Genomic DNA, 16912 nt, shown 5'->3' on the forward strand with positions numbered 1-16912 from the left:
ATAGCAAGCAATAAATAGTACTCATTTCGATCGATTATGATTCAGAGATAGTAGTATATAGTAGTATCTGTGAGAAACAACTTGATCAATTGAACTCCGCCTGCCAAATCAAAGCCATCAAAGCCACCTCGTACATTGGCACGGGCATAGGCAAGTAGCAGCGTAGCATCATAACACAATGGGATATAACCAGCAGAAAACATAGACCAAGAGACCAAAAATCCCAAACAGAAATCCAAACCCAACGAGTTTTCTGGTTTTTCTCTCAACCGAGGATGAATAGCTCGGTCATCTACTTGACCTTTCACCAACACTCCCAAAAACCACTCCTCCAAAGACAAAGCAAATTAACTCCGAAACACGCCTTAATCGCCGGATTTTGCACCCGCTGGACCCAGTCATAACCAAAGAAACCCAAAAAGACCCAGAAGAAAGACTCCATCATTGAGAACCCCAAGTCCATGCCGATTCCCGTAGCGGGTTAAACCACTTGAAATTTCACACCCCGGTATATCGGCAAAGAGCAAAAGAATGGGGACATGAAGCTCCCTGTTCAAAGGAACAAGTGAAGAGACGGAAATAAACTCTAAACAGGGAACAATGAGTAGGAATTGAAATCAAGTAGACCAACCCTCCCCAACCGTAACCATCCAGTCCATGCAAATGCGACCCAATAAATCCCAACAGAACATGATAAAACAGGCTCTCCAGCCAGAAAAGAGACGTAGAAAAAAAAAGACCCAAGACTCCATCGCAGTATATCAGAGAGGATCAGAACACATCTTCGGCGGCAAAGTAGCGCTTGCTACGGCCTCTCGCTGCTACAAACTTCATCTCTGGCATATTGGTATGATGTACCACATGGGGCCGATAGACAGCATCCACTGGTGCCTGCCAATCATCCAACCCTAATGGGAAGTACTCATAGAGGAAATCGCTACCTTCATTAGGGAAAGGTAGCGAGGACACAAACTGCTGGGGTAGATTGGCAGTTTCCAGAAGAGGTATGGATGATGTGGCACTTCTGGAGGGGATCTGAGAGATGTGATGGGACGTCTTCCGCATCTTAGCTGGTGGTGCAGAATGATCCATGTTGACGACAGGTTGTGGCTGAGGCATTTCATTCGTAAAGGGGGTCATCAATTTATGATCCAGCTGCAATCCTCCATTTCCATCATCCTCATCCAACAGAGACAAATTAATAGGCGCAGGCGGGGGCCCCGTCGCTGTACTGCTGACTCGACGATGTTGATGATCGACGGCCTGAGCGAGTTGTTCCGGACTGGAATTAGGAAATAGAGGTTGGTGATGAGACATTAAAGGATTGGGCGCCGCATGGGGCACTGTAGTCCAGTCGGGGGTCGCTTGAGGTTGTTGCATTAAGGTCGGGGGTGGAACTGAGGTGGTCTCGGGAGAACTGCTTTGAACCGTGCCTGAGGGGGCCTTGCCTTTGGCGGGAGTAACACTGGCACGACGGGGCACTGATTCATTTGTTGGGGTCCGGTTGAGTGCCGCCGCTGCATTAGCCTGGTTCTTGCGGGATGCCGCCGCACTACCACTGAGAGGAAGATCCTTTCGAGACTGAAAGTTGCGAGGACTACGACCTCGGACAATCACCGGACCTGACTGCACTTCTGCGATGGGAATCTTGGCGCCCGTGGATAAGGTTGCGACTACCTTGAGACGCACGAGGAAATGTTGTTGCAACTCCTTGCGGCGGCCGTTATTGGCGGTGGCCACGCGGAACTGTAAACGTTTCCAGGCAATGGGGAAAGTGGCGTAATCCGTGTCGAGATCCTGTCCCGCCATGATGTCCAGGGCAATTGGCGGCGGCTCCTTCTCAACTTTGGCGGCCCCGGTATTGGTGTGGTCCTCCAGAGCGGTGCCCGCGTTAGCGGCAGCAGCCGAAGGGGTCTTCCAGGGCACCGAAATGATCTTCACCGGGTTCCCTTCTACGGATTCCGTAGCGGACACGGTAAGTTCCTGTGCGAGAATTGGAATGCGATCCCCATTATCTGTCATAATATAACGCATCCCTCGGGGTAGAGTGACAGAGCCGGTGATCTGGAACAAGTTGCGACGATAGCAAGTCAACTCCGCCCCCTGTTGCGGCGGGGCGTTCTCCGATGGTGATGTGGTATAGGGCGACTCGGCCAAGAAGAACATTCCATGTAGCTGGGCCGAGACAGACAAGGATGTCCGCCGCATGGAGAAATCCAGTAATGTGAAATGATAGGCGGGTAGCGAGAAGCTCAGTAGTTTATTATTATGATCGATTGAGGAATCCTGGGGTTGCTCTGGTGGGATTGGATCAAATGGAGCGACCATATCGGTGAAAGGATCATCGTAGCCCGAGGAGAAGCGTTTCAACGAGTTTGGAATTCCAGCTGAAGGAAAGCCGAGTTCATCACTAGATTCAGATATGTGGTGTTAGTCCTTTGGTCTTTTCTCCATCTTTGTTTTTCTTGATTCTTGTGCTCGTGTGGGGGGTGGGTTTCCCCCTGTTCCCTTCTTCCATTTGGCCCGCCTTCCTTCAAGCCTTGGAAAAAAATCCCGGGGGGGTCATAGATTTACCTGACAAAGGTCTCGGAGTCAAAGTTGGAGCGGTGATCGGGGAGATCCAAGCCGGGCATAGCGTTCAGATAATCGGGACCCTGAAGATTACCGAGGGAGAGAGGACTCGCCAGATAAGGTGGCATAGCCATGGTATCGTAGCCCTCCATGGCGGGCAGGATTGAAAGGAGAGAAGAACAAACAGAAGAAAAAGAAGAACCAGAAGAAGAAAGCTGGAATATACTAAAGAGAAAGAGGAGAAAGAGGGTAAGAGCGATGCGAACGGATTCGGGGGAAAAGTGGAGCCGCGGTTTATGCGGAGAACGAAGACGGGATACGGTATATTACATTATATTACAGATATATTACAGCCCTGGAGTTCAGATACTCCTTAGTATAGATAAATTATCTCTGATTATCTCTCATGTAACCTGTCCAAGTGAGTTTGAGAGTATATTCATATACAATATTATACTGGGTTCTATTCTAATCTATATCCAAGAATAAGTATTTGCCTCTTTGAATCCATGTTATTCCATAATCATCTAATATGAATCTCGGCTGTCGGCAATTTGAAACCTGGAAACGTCTGTACATGTAATGTAATACAATTCCACCTCTCGTGGGCCCTGAAGATCATGCAGAACTCGAATCCACCATGAAGAACGATATTACTAGGTGAGAGATAACGGTTTAGAGAATTCAGAATCACGCCAATCCTGCAGGTCCCCAGATCGACATTCCAGAGATTCAGTACTAGTACTCCTGAAGATATAGATTAAACAAACTTGGAATAGAACTGAATGTAATATTCTATAGGTAATTCAAGTTCAAGTTCCAAGGTTGAATCCGATTCCATAATTTACCGGTTTTACCTGTACGAGGAATTCGTTTTCAGTATTTTCTTCAAATGTTTCATGAATGATGAATTATCTCTTATCCACTACTGGGATTATCTTTCTACTAGTATCTCATTTCATTCAATGTTAATACTCATCACCCTTGAAATACTATTCAATCCTTCTCGATCATGAACATTGAAGGATCGATGATCAACAATGGGATCCGTCTGACATGCAGCATCCATCGTCCTGGATTGAAGGGGTGTGGCCCCCCCCAATCAACGCCACCATATGCATCCATCCACCAGAGACACGAGTTACGCTTTTCCTCTCTCATTTTGTTTTTTTTTTCATTTTTCATTTTTCATTTTTCATTAATTTCATTAAATCATTTAACAAATTGCAATTAACCCAAAAAAGCACGGGGCATAGACCCCTCTTGATTGAAAACAATTGGTGTGGAGTACCGGGTCCCACCGCGAACGGGCAAATCCACATTCGCTGGAGTCCGCATCCAGTTTATCCAGTCGGAGTCAGGAACCAACACAATTCCTCTCTTTCTGCTTTCTGATCGCAGATGTTCAAGTTTGCCTCGTGGGGGCTAAAGCAGTTTCAATTCTGGAATTCTCTCTTCTTGATTTCTTGGGAAACCTGGAACAATTACAGTCATGCCCATTTGTTTCCCATTTGTTTTTCCCCAGAGTGGGACCGGCGATGTCCGTCTCTGATGTCTGATCTTCTCTGCAGGTTCGTGTGCGTCGGGTGATGCATCCAGGTCATACCCGTGTAATCTCTCGCCAGCATCACGAGTGTGTGGAACATGAAGATTTCATTTGTCTAGACCAAAGACATGTGAAGAGGGATCGACTTTTTGTTCCCTTTGTGCATTTACCCGATTTGAATTATTCTCATTGATTTTTTCTCTTAACTCCAGATTGTCTCCCCGGGAAACCAATGAAACCAATGGGAAACTGAATTTGCCCCATTTCTTTCCCCCTCCTTTTCCGCACTAAAAGGTAAGTGGAGACTTTTCTCATGTACCGAATCATGCAATAAGATTCTCTCTCTTCTAATCCCCGTTTATCTCTGTCCGGGTTTGGATCATTGCAGATTTTTAAGGCGTTACCCAATGCGTCCCGGGAATCTCATGTTGCGGCCCCTGATCTCCCGAAGCTTCCATTTACTTCCCGAACAGTGAGAGAAGAAAGAAGAATGAGGGAAAAAAAAAGAGAAGTGCCCAACCCGGTGATCATCGCGATCGATCTAGACGCATTAGGGTGAACAGTGCTCGTAAATGATCTCCGGATTAAATGAGCCGGTGTGACCTATTTCGGTAAACCGCGGTACTATGCGCCTTTTTTACTCCACAACAGATGAGAGGAAAGAAATGAGAAGGCGGAAACCTCTTCCTGGGGATAAAGTGGAATTCAGTGGAATCCAGCTCAGCTTGTTCTTGTCTCCTGTGTGGGCCTAATGTCCTGATGGGATAGGCATGAAATATGATTCAACTGTTCTGAAATCTTGGATCAAGTTGAACCTCGTACTCCGTACTGAGTATCTCTATAAGATTATTCAAGTTGTTCAAGAAACTCTACTAAATTGCCTGTCAAATTTAGTCACTTCTATTCAGTCTAGTCAACTCTAGTCTAACTTAGAAAAGGTCGGGAGGAATTGTGGCCCCGACGCCCGAGTCTTAGTCTAACCGTTATTCAGTTCGAGTTCAATTTAATTAATTAAATTGTTTACTGTTATAACCAATTTGAGTCTAGAGTACATTATTATGGCTGGAATAATTGGTTCACACAGCTCGAATCTAGAAATGAAATCATGCAGAATACTCAAGTGCTAGTAGTAAAAGTACCTGAGCTGTACTCCGTATACTTCTATTTATCCGACTTACCCGCCAGCCTCCATGATGACTCGAGCCTCTTGCCCCCTCAGCACAGAATCCAAGTGGATTCTTGACTTTCTTTTTTTTCTTTACCTAGAATCCAGGGATATGAAATTGCAGTAAAACAGATATCTCATTTTCGCCTCAATAAATTTCTCGTCCAACGGAAGTCCGGTCCAGTCACGGACAAGTGTTATTGTGGTGCCTCACCAACTACTCCACTCTCGGGTTAAACTGGATTTACCCCGGGGAATCGGTAATTACTTTTTCACGGAGCCCGAGATTTTGATATCATTTAGGTGAAAATACGGTGCTTCCGGCCGAGGTTTACTTCATTTGCCCAGGTGCTCACCTGGGCATCTGTTTATTCCCCAATGAGATTCAAAGGACTCACGCAGGTTGCGGATCTCCCGTGATCGGCATTGTGTCGCTTGACTGGAACATTTGAAGAAAAAAGAAAGAAAAAAGAAAGAAAAAAGAAAGAAAAAAGAAAGAAAAAAGAAAGAAAAAAAAAGAAAAAAAAAGAAAAAAAAGAAAAAAAAGAAAAAAAAAGAAAAACAAACAGTAAAGAAATCATAAATGATGTCAGATTGGTCCGAATGACGCCGTAGAACCTTTTGTCCTACCCACCCCTCGATTTGCCTCTAAAGATTAGAGGAATATGCAGTGGTAAGTCATAATAACCATAACATGAAGCATAATCAGAAGCATATCAGGATTCGAATGGACATCTGGAACAAAGAAGATCATGTTATTTAGGGAATTTCATTCAATAAATTTCAAGTCGCCAAGAATCGGACTCGGACTCGATGGATTCCATGTACAGAGTACTTTGTAAATCCCATAGTGTAATATAAACAGAACCAAACTGCCAGATGGATATCATAGATGCGAAACCAAATAAGAGAAAACGCCGAGGAACAAAGAAAAAGAAGAAGCGACACTAACTCAGTGCCATGTCCTATGTTGAATGCATCATTGTCCAAGTAGCCGCATCAGTATTCACCTCTTCAAAGCTATGAAGCATACTAAAACCTAATGAGGAAAGACAATCAAAGTTGCTATCTCCATCCACCTGCAATCTTATTAGCACAAGCACGTCCAAAAAAGAACTGAGAAAGACTTACACAATCCATCACCACCGCATGCGCATTCAACTTGCGAATCTGTTTAATAGCCAACAGAATCAATCCCTGCATGATAATCGAATAATCATCCGCACAAGGAGAGATAACAGGTGAAGAGATCCCACCGACGGGAGTTTGGGTGGCGCGTAGAATAGGCATATGCTCCGCCAATGCAGAGCGTTCATTATAGATGACAATACTACCGAGGATCATATCATCCGACGGACGTTTAGCGCGGATGATACCACAATTCGGAGCGCCACCAAGTGCAATGCGGTAGATGTCAGTGACGCCTTGCCGGGCATTGGTCTTGATATGGTCAAGAATCTCGCGAGCGTAGTCCAAGCCGTAGACCAGGTCATAGCTCACTTCGGTATTTTGCAGCGCGGCCGTAAGTCCATCCGGTGGTGTCCAAGTTCCTAAGTTTCGCAGCACGACACTACAGACAGGGCGAGAGAGTGCGGTGTTCCAGCCCAGATTTGCAAACCATTGTCGTAAGCGTTTCCGTTCAACGGAGAGGGCACTGGGAATGCCGAGATAGATGCCGGGGAGCCGTGATCCAAGCTGAAACCGCTTGATTCCCTTCCGCTGAAGAAGAGTCCGGATTGCACGACTGTGAAGGGAATGGCCGATGGAAAGCTTCCGCCGAGAAGGATCAACGATTAAGCATCCAATAACACCGGTGCCAGTGGACCGAAAGAAGTAGGTTGCACAGAACCCATAAAGTGCCTGTGTGCTGCTGTTGCGAACCACGAAATGTGCTTCATCGATATCCTCCTTCCGTAGAAGGAAGCTGTTGGATGTAGCACCGAGGAGCTCTGACCGCTGATCCTGTGTGCAATCCTCCCGGGCCACCTCAAGCAAGTTATCCAAGGCATGGGCATCCCGATCTTCATTCCAATTCTCCACGAGCCAGTGTTGACGAGACTGGTGGATTTTTTGACTGCGGCTGATGGAGCCTGGGAGAGAGCCTTTCGGGGTCAAGTCGCCATATAGAACCTTGACCAAGGTTTGTAGTGCGGTCTCCGTAAAGTCGTATGTGCAGATATAGGTTCCTATTGAGGAATCCATGGCAAAATCATATGGGGAACTGACAGCTACCACAACAAGTGGTTTCTCTGACCGTTCACCTGTCGAAGAATAAGATGATTGACAGAGCAATGAAATATGTTTGGAGAATGCTTGTTGATACAAATTGCGGTTGGCGTCTGCTGTGACAACAATCACCGCACTGGCTCGTTTAATGAGATCCTCATGGATAGGGCGCACGCCATTTGCGGTATAGGAGGTATGTAAGACTCGACCATTCCTCTGTCGAGAAAGAGATCTGCCCAACTCCTTAAAAACACTCTCCCCACTGACCACTGAGGCTGTTCGATCCAGTGCGGCTGCGGGGTCAAGAGAGCCGTGAATAGATTCAGCCGCCGAGAGTGTTACAGCAGAGGCTGCCAAGGGCTTCACCAGAGGAGTCAAAAGCAACAGCTCTTCGCTAGCGTCGATCACGCTTGAAAGCGGAAGCAGGTTATTCTTATCGCGCATGACGGTAATCGAATTGTCATAAGCTCGTGTTGAAAGATTCGTATGAGAAGGCTGCATCTGAGTGAGAGAAAGTAGACCAGGAGGATTGAGAGCCTGATCCCACGATGTACAACGTGCTTTGAGGTCCAGGACTCGTCGAAGTGATTGTTCAATGCGAGCCCGACCAATGATCCCATTTTCAACACCCAGCTTTAGTCCATTAATTGCCTCCTGCTGTACAGGGAACGAGCGACAAAGCAGGACAACATCACATCCAGCATTTTTAGCCATTACCGTTCCGCCACCGACTCCGATATTGTGTGTCAGAGCCTCCATCTCCAGACATTCAGATACAACGACTCCCTTGAATTTGAGATCCTTCCGCAGAAGTTCGTCAACGACCTGGTCGCTCAAACAAGCGTGCATGACATTCATCCCAGCCGATGAAATGGATACACCGCCCACCATCATCGCATCCAGGCCGTGTGTGATGGCATTACGAAAGGGTACCAAGGCACTAAGGCTGAGTTGTTCTAAGGATTCCGTGATAATCGGGACATCGGAATGAGAACCCAGGAACTCCAAATTCCCATAAGAAGGGAAATGTTTGCCACAAGTGGCCAGCCCAGCCTCTTGATACCCCTTCATGAACTGTACACCATATTGCGAAGCCTCTTGGGGATCGTCACCGCTGGTTCGCACACCAAGTGGCTGGTTCCGGATATTGGTCAAGACATCCAACACGGGACCTAAGATCCAATTCACACCAACAGCCTTGAGTTCTTGGGCGGTTGCCACTGCGACCTCATGGATCAGTGTCTTTGATCCCGTCGCAGCCATTCCCATGGCGCTGGGGAATTGTCGTATATAAATCTCATCATACAGACTATTCACACCGCCATTCTCCTGATCCAACGCGATCAATAAAGGTACTTGATGACCTGCATTGCGGGCAATAGTCTGCAGCTCAAGGACCAATCGAGTAGCCTCTTCCGCGGCTAATGGATACAGTTAGTTAATTGGGAATAAACGCTTGAGCGCGAAGGATTTTAGATATTACATTTAAGGTTCTTGGCTGACAGTAGGACGGATCCAAGATGATAATCCTCAATAAGGGTGCGAATTTCCGGACTGACAGATGTACCATCAAAGCCCATCATAAACAGCTGGCCCATTTGCCTGGCACAAGGTCAGCATGGATGAGTTTTCCATTTTTTTTTAGTAATTATGGTTAATTTCCCCAGTATCGGATCTCCCTCCGAGAACTCCTTCAGTGACTCTTGATCAAATTGTCCCCATGGAAAGTGATCTAAATAGCCTGAAGAAAGAACAGGGAAGAAGACAAGCGGGGGTAACTGATTTGGGGTTCCACAACGCGTGGTGGAGATGGGAAGGGCAGGGTTGGAGGAGCAGTATCCGGAACAGGAGATCAACATACCTGTCTAGATCCTCCCAACCCGGGGGCAGCATGTCCTCTTTCGGGGCCATGGCCCTGGGGGGGGATGAGGAATGCCAGGGGGCCCAAGGAAAACAGAAAAAGAACCAGCGCTGCAAGCGGGATAGAATCCAGCCCCGAGTATATGTTTCCTTATCGGGAGGAGAAAGAGGTTATGAGTTTGGGGGAAAGCTCCGAGGTCGCAGTCAGGTGACGGAGGAGGAGAAGGGGAGAGCGTGGTTGTCAGAATGGGATAAGCAGCACGGCCCCAGAGCCGCAATCGGGGGGAAGATGTTGGGGGGGGGAATAGATAAGATAGAAAATAACCTTGGAAGGACCCCGGACTAGACTCCTTACTAAGATTATACCTAATCACTGGAGAAAATGTGATCCATATTTTTGCTTACCTAGTTACTATAGGGTAAAGTAATCACTTCATGATTTTCTGGAGAAAATGTGGACTCGGCATCTGCTTCGTGGGGGAAAATTGTCACTGGGAGGCCTAACTATTGGGGCGTTGAGAGGATTGTGTAATACAATTTCAACCGGCAGAAAATAATCAAAACAGTGGGGAATTTTGGTGGAGGGTGAATCTGCCCAAATGTAATGTATTATATGACTGATACCTGGTATTGAAATTAATTGAAATTAATTACATCTGCACTCAGCACCAAGTCCATGGGTCAGCTGTCACGTATCAAAATTACCCCATAATATTGATCCACCCAATGTCACACTAAACTGATTAGCTCAAGGGTTACATCTACTCTATCAATCGTTTTCGGTGGAAATGTCACCTACACCTAATCAGTTTACGGTTACATCATAGTACAGTTCTCAATAAACTACTTCATTTGATTGTTTTCCATCACCTCGTCCTTCGTTTCCTTCAGAGGGAATCATTCTACACACTCACCATGCCAGGCAAAACAACCCCGGTCCCTCGAATCACCAAGTTTACGAACTGTCGCCTCGTGCGCGGCTCGTCATTGGTGGAGCAAGATCTATGGATTGACTCACTTTCCGGAAAGATCCTCAAGGATCAAGAGGCATTCTATGAACTACACCTCTCTCCCGATGAGATCGTCGATCTAGGTGGTCGAATCTTGGCACCTGGACTGATAGATGTGCAGCTGAATGGCGCTCACGGTTTTGATTTCTCAGTCCCCTGTGAGACAAAGGAAGAGTATGATGAGGGCTTACGCATGGTGAATACTGGTCTGGCTCGCACTGGTGTTACTTCATACCTCCCGACTGTAGTCAGCTCTACACCTGAGGTGTACTGGAAGGTATGCGCTTGAGTCCTCATGGAGTTAACAAGTTCATTTCGGACACTAACGTCTCAAAGGTGCTTCCCTCACTTGGTCCTACTGGCGAAACTCACCAAGCGCAAGATGGCGCCGAGTCCCTCGGAGCACACGTCGAGGGACCATTCATCAGTCCCGGACGAAACGGCATCCACAAGTCAGAGGTACTGCGCGCGGCGCAAACTTTCGAAGACCTGCTCCACTGTTATGGCGAGGAGAACCTAGGCACCATCTGTCCTATCAAGATGATCACCGCTGCACCAGAAGTCGGCAACATGATGTCGCAGATTCCCGAAATCACAAAGCGCAACATCATCTACTCTATCGGTCATTCCGACGCTACATACGAACAAGCAGTTACAGCTACTCGTCAGGGAGCCCGTATGATCACCCACTTGTTCAACGCCATGCGCCCATTCTATCACCGTAACCCCGGTATCTTCGGTCTTCTGGGTCAAAGCGAGCGCCGTCGTCCATACTACGGAGTGATTGCTGATGGAATCCATTTGCACCCGACCTCTATCAAGATTGCCTACAACGCGCACCCTGAGGGATTGATTCTAGTGACAGATGCGATGCGCCTGTGTGGACTTCCAGATGGAGTTTATGAGTGGACAAATGGCGAGCGGATTGTCAAGACCGGTGCGCGTCTGACACTGGAGGGATCGGATAAGATTGCAGGAAGTTCCGCGACGCTCATTGAATGTGTGAACAATTTCCGTCGCTGGTCGGGTTCTTCCACTGCGGATGCGATCAACGCTGTGACTGCTACTCCTGCGCGCCTGTTGGGTCTGGAGGGAATCAAGGGATCATTGGATAGCGGTGCGGATGCGGACTTGGTTGTTTTGGGCGAGAGTGATGACCCTTTCTCCGGTTCTACTTTGACAGTGGACCAGGTATGGAAGTTCGGTGTCAAGATTCATGATGCTGAGAACTTGAAGACCGTGGGCGTTTAAGTTCGGGCATTGCCTTACTCTTCGCGTATCTCTTTTCATTTTTTTGTTTTGTTTTTCGGACTCAGTCGTGGTATCTTATTGGCAAGTTGCGCATTTCTATGCTCTTTAGTATCGGTGCTCGGGCGTTCAGGCATCTATTCTCATTCATCAAGCATCGAGAAATCCCGTGCAGCGCATCATAGAGTTCAGCTCTACATCAAGCCTCAAATTACTCAATATGTATTAGTATTAAGCTATTCAATCAAGATTTTATTAAATTCAAGTTCCAGCCATGATGTTGTGTTGTAGTACTACGAGTATTAGTATCTTCTAAGGTTGTACTAATAGTGGAGTAAATATTCCCTCGTCCGAGTCCTACACATACTTGCTCCCATGTTTATGCTTCAAAGTTTGAAATTTCATAATTTTTTTCATTTCGTATTCAATGGTATTCATTTAAATTCATTTAAATTCAGAATAAATGATGTACTGTATGCGCAATCCACGCGCACGCAGAGGGCATCTTCACATCCACTGGAGCTTTTGCGCCGCTCGCTGATATGCTAAACCGGTATAAAACAGTGCAAACAAACAAACAAAAAAGAAACTTTCGTAGAAATCAGTCAAGCACGACCATCACCTAAAATCTGCAATGATGATGACATTTACAGTCTGGGCTGAGAGTGGGACCAGCCAGCCTCTTCAGCAATCATCTCAGCAGCACGCTCACCAATGGCCAGCACGGTCAACATGGGGTTTATGGAAGGCATATCAGGGAAGACACCAGCATCAGCGATACGAACACCCTTCAGGCCACGGATCCTCAACTTAGAGTCAACGACAGCCAGGGGGTCACGGACGGGGTCACCCATCTTGGTAGTACCAGCGGGGTGGTAGACGGTGTGAGCGACACGACGACCATACTCAGAAAGAGCCTCATCAGACTGAACGTCGGGACCTGGGGCAACCTCACGCTTGATCCACTGCTTGAAGGGAGACTCCTGAGCAATCTTACGAGCAGCCTTGAAACCCTCGACGATGGTAGCGGCGTCGTAGCCCTCGGGGTCAGTAAAGTAACGGAAGTCCAGAGCAGGCTTGACGGAGGGGTCAGCGGAAGTGAGGAAGAGACGACCACGGGAGCGAGGACGAGGGATGTTAGGGGTCATGCAGAAAGCGTGGACTGGCTCATCGTAGCCCAGACGGGTGGTGTTAAGAGTGAAGGGGATTTGGTAGCAGTGCATCATGACATCTGCGGCGCGGCCATCGAAGCCAGCGGCATCGGGAGCCTCACGACGGAGGAAGATACCGGCGTCAGAGTCCATGGTGGTCATGGTGTGATCAACTGGGGCGTTCAACTCCCACATGATGATACTCTCGGGGTGATCGATGAGGTTCTCACCGACACCGGGAATGTCCTTGACAACGGGGATACCCAGGGCAGAGAGTTGCTCCTTAGGACCCAGACCGGAGAGCAGCATCAGACGAGGAGTGTCGACGGCACCAGCGCAGAGAACAGTCTCCTTGCGAGCACGCAGGGTGTGCTTAGCACCAGACTGGAGGGTAACGTTGACACCAGTCACGGAGTCACCCTCGACGTTGACCTTGGAGACCCAAGCGTTGGTCAGAATAGTCAAGTTAGGACGCTTCTCCTCACCACGGAGGATAGGGTGGATGTAAGCCACACTAGCACTGCTTCGGCGGCCATCGTCAGGGTTGTAAGAGACGTTGAAGAAGCCAACACCCTCGGTGAGTTCACCGTTCTTACGGATGTCCGCATTGAAGTTAGGAATGATAGGGATGTTCATAGCAGATGAGCAGGCCTGAATCCAGTCCTTGCACAGCTGGTTACGGTGGCGGCCGTGAACAGGCTGGAAAGTGTTGCGGAGACCATCGATAAGACGGGTGAAGGTCTCAAAGTCCCAGCCATGACAACCCTGGGCGACCCAGTTACGGCAGTCATACTCAAATGGACGGAAAGAGATGAGGGTGTTGTGACTAGAGCAGCCACCGAGCACCTTGGCGCGAGAGTGACGAATATGGCTGTTACCTTTTTGAGAAGTTAGTTTTAAGTTCATATAGATCGAGAACGTGACCAATCGTCCCGAGGTCTCCTTGCAGCTCGAGACTATGGTAGACTCAGACGAATTGACAGGTGCCGAGACATACCGTTGGGTTGTTCAGTAGTAGGGTAGTCGTAGTCCAGCTCGCCACCCAGAAGGTTAAGCCACTCCTTCAAGTTAAGGACTCGGTCATCTGAGAAGTCACTGGGACCACCCTCAATGACAAGGACACGCTTGTTGGGCAAGTACTGAGCCAGACGAGCAGCAATGACACAACCAGCAGTACCACCACCTACGACAATGTAGTCGTAGCTGTTGACCTCAGCGGCGGAGAAATCGTTGGTAGTAGCCATGATGGAATAAACTATAGAGAATACGGAGAAAAACACAAAAAAAGAACCCGGAGAAAGAGGGGAATATATAAGATAATTGAAATACTAGTAATTTTTTTTTTCTCACCGTGTTAATATACGTTGATTTCGGAGAAGCTTGGAAACAAGGAGAGTGGAGAGAAGATATTGATTCGGAGTACAGAAAGTGATTTCAAAATCTCAATCTACATGCCGAATTGGGAAATGAGGCGACCAAACAAGGTTTTTTTATTATTTTTCATCTCATTTTTTGCTGCCTATTGCGTCAGGGATATGATAGATTCAAGATGATGAGTGGTGGAAGAAGGTGAAAAGTGGGGGAAGTGGAGTTGATGTTGGCGATAAGAGTAAGAATGATCCACTTCTTTCCCACTACTAGTAGTAAGCGGCAGAAAAAAAAGTACAAAGGATTACAAGGGGGAGAGAGTCTGACATTTGTTGTGTATATAGTCTCTTATCATAAGTCTATGATCTCCCAAAATGAAACTATCCCCAAGTTCATATTTCTTCTTTTATCTTATATATCTTTACAATATAAGAGACATTACCCTATTGAGCCATCTACGTCACACACACAACCCCGGAGAGAAGAGCAAGCCATGGATCTACAATCCCGTTGAACCAATCAGATACAAGAAGTGGATCCATTTTACCCAATGGGAATACATTAATTCCTATTCCGTCGTATGTAATCAAACACACTAACCCCACCGGGCTGAGACTGAGATGGAACCGGACGGGCGGTGTGGAAAAAATATGTATGAGGTGTAAATCAAAGTCCCAATCCCCGACTTGGGAAAAAAAACACAATCCCTCTCTTTCCTCTTCTAAACATAATCACAAAAATCATATTATACACATCATGGATTCATTCCCTCCTCGTCAACTTTACTATGGCGGTAAGGTGCAAGCCGCCTCATCGGGAAAAACCTTCCAAACTATGAATCCCGCCACTGCCACCCCTCTAGCCGATATCCAAATCGCTTCTAATGCCGATACCGATGCTGCCATTGCCTCGGCAGAGCGAGCTTTCCCTGCTTGGTCGCAGATGCCTGCAATTGCTCGCGCTCGCATTCTACAGAAAGCCGCGAACTTGCTCCGTGAGAAAAATGATGAGATCGCGCGCGTCGAGACCTTGGATTCCGGCAAGGCGTACACAGAGACCAGCACAGTGGATGTGGTGACTGGAGCTGATGTATTGGAGTACTATGCTAATTTCATTGGTGGTGGTGGATTGAACGGAGAGACTACCCAGTTGCGAGAGGATGCGTGGGTGTATACCAAGAAAGCTCCATTGGGTGTTTGTGCAGGCATTGGAGCTTGGAACTATCCTATTCAGATGTGAGTTTTGAAAATCTAAGAGAAAGAGGAAAAGTCTAGAAGCATGCTAATCCCTACAGTGCTTTGTGGAAGTCCGCCGCGTGCCTTGCTGCCGGTAACACCATGGTGTACAAGCCTAGTGAATTCACCCCCCTGCACGGTCTGACCCTTGCCGAAATCTATACCGAGGCTGGAATCCCCGATGGAGTCTTTAATGTTATCAACGGCGCTGGCGACGTTGGTGCATACTTGACAAGCCACCCAATCATCGCCAAGGTCTCATTCACCGGACAAGTCTCGACCGGTATGAAGGTTGCTGGTGCAGCCAGCGGTCACATGAAATATGTGACCATGGAGCTGGGCGGAAAGAGTCCTCTGATCGTCTGCCCGGATGCCGATCTCGAGAGCGCCGTCGATGGAGCTATGATGGCCAACTTTTACAGCACCGGTCAGGTCTGCACAAACGGTACTCGGGTATTCGTTCCCCGATCCATGAAGGCTGCGTTTGAGAAGCGTCTGTTGGAGAAGATTCCATTTGTGCGGGCTGGACCCCTCTTCGATGAACAGACCAACTTTGGACCTTTAAGCTCGGCCCTTCACCGCGAGAAGGTCGTTTCTTATATTCGTCACGGTATCGAGAATGACCGTGCTACCCTTCTCTGCGGTGGTCCTGAGAAGCCTGATGTTCCTCAAGACCTTCAGGCTGGATACTGGGTCAAGCCAACTATCTTCACTGATTGCAATGACTCAATGAGCATTGTGAAGGAGGAGATCTTCGGACCTGTCATGTCCTTACTATACTACGATACTGTTGAGGAGGCTGTGAAACGCGCCAACAACACTGAACTGGGTCTGGCCGCTGGAGTCTTCACCAAGGATCTGAACCAGGCTCATCGCATTATTGACCAGCTTCAAGCTGGTATTACTTGGATTAACACATGGGGAGAGAGCCCAGCTGAGATGGCTGTTGGTGGTTGGAAGAAGAGCGGTCTGGGTGTGGAGAATGGTCGTCGCGGTATTGAGGCTTGGCTGCAGAATAAGAGCACTTTGGTGGATATGAGTGGTGCCGTTGCGACAGTCTTCGCCAAGCTGTGATGTTATTAGCATGACCCGATAAGATATTAAGGGGCTCAGGTCCCCATCGTCAACTTGAACATACCCATTGAATGAAACATTTATGCATGACTCAATCCTCACTAGTAGTACCTTGCACAAGTTCCCCGCAATATGCTGTGTAGCCTGCATACTATATGATTTGGAATTAGACTGGTGTCTGAAGTATAAAGCATTGTCTCATGTTGAAATTTTTAGACTCGAGTTTATCCGAGTCATATTCAACCTTGGAACAGGTTGAAGCATTGAATATTGCAGATGAAAACACACATACTAATCATACACTTCAAATCAACATTTGAATTCAAAACTGATTCATTCGCTAGCGCCTAAATGACTTATGGAATGCAGATTCAAAAGGATATCCACCGTAGCATATCTATCAGGTTCAAACGACCGACGGAAACAGATAACTCCTAAAACGAGTAAAACCATGCAGC

The 16912-nt window shown here is 47.5% G+C and overlaps 5 protein-coding genes across 5 annotated transcripts; 2 read left to right on the top strand and 3 right to left on the bottom strand.

Annotated features, from left to right (window-relative positions):
* Positions 1 to 771: 771 nt before the first annotated feature.
* On the bottom strand, positions 772 to 2723 carry N7483_003083 (NDT80/PhoG-like DNA-binding family protein; the record flags this gene model as incomplete). The annotated part of the gene is made up of 2 exons (XM_057086520.1): positions 772 to 2410; positions 2575 to 2723. 2 exons carry the CDS (start codon positions 2721 to 2723, stop codon positions 772 to 774), a joined length of 1788 nt encoding a protein of 595 aa, XP_056946349.1.
* A 3524-nt stretch (positions 2724 to 6247) lies between these two features.
* On the bottom strand, positions 6248 to 9419 carry N7483_003084 (putative beta-N-acetylglucosaminidase; the record flags this gene model as incomplete). The annotated part of the gene is made up of 4 exons (XM_057086521.1): positions 6248 to 6361; positions 6414 to 8929; positions 8992 to 9110; positions 9370 to 9419. The coding sequence occupies 4 exons, from the start codon at positions 9417 to 9419 to the stop codon at positions 6248 to 6250; spliced, it is 2799 nt and encodes a 932-aa protein (XP_056946350.1).
* Positions 9420 to 10283: 864 nt separating this feature from the next.
* Positions 10284 to 11629, top strand: N7483_003085 (N-acetylglucosamine-6-phosphate deacetylase; the record flags this gene model as incomplete). The annotated part of the gene is made up of 2 exons (XM_057086522.1): positions 10284 to 10655; positions 10715 to 11629. The coding sequence occupies 2 exons, from the start codon at positions 10284 to 10286 to the stop codon at positions 11627 to 11629; spliced, it is 1287 nt and encodes a 428-aa protein (XP_056946351.1).
* A 644-nt stretch (positions 11630 to 12273) lies between these two features.
* Positions 12274 to 14021, bottom strand: N7483_003086 (GMC family oxidoreductase; the record flags this gene model as incomplete). The annotated part of the gene is made up of 2 exons (XM_057086523.1): positions 12274 to 13655; positions 13775 to 14021. The coding sequence occupies 2 exons, from the start codon at positions 14019 to 14021 to the stop codon at positions 12274 to 12276; spliced, it is 1629 nt and encodes a 542-aa protein (XP_056946352.1).
* An 880-nt stretch (positions 14022 to 14901) lies between these two features.
* N7483_003087 (betaine-aldehyde dehydrogenase) lies at positions 14902 to 16454 on the top strand (the record flags this gene model as incomplete). The annotated part of the gene is made up of 2 exons (XM_057086524.1): positions 14902 to 15380; positions 15440 to 16454. The coding sequence occupies 2 exons, from the start codon at positions 14902 to 14904 to the stop codon at positions 16452 to 16454; spliced, it is 1494 nt and encodes a 497-aa protein (XP_056946353.1).
* Positions 16455 to 16912: the final 458 nt, after the last annotated feature.

This window comes from Penicillium malachiteum (genome assembly GCF_028827825.1).
Source record: "Penicillium malachiteum strain IBT 17515 chromosome Unknown utg000002l:1.0-8849297.0:1.0-8852440.0, whole genome shotgun sequence".
Classification (NCBI taxonomy): domain Eukaryota; kingdom Fungi; phylum Ascomycota; class Eurotiomycetes; order Eurotiales; family Aspergillaceae; genus Penicillium; species Penicillium malachiteum.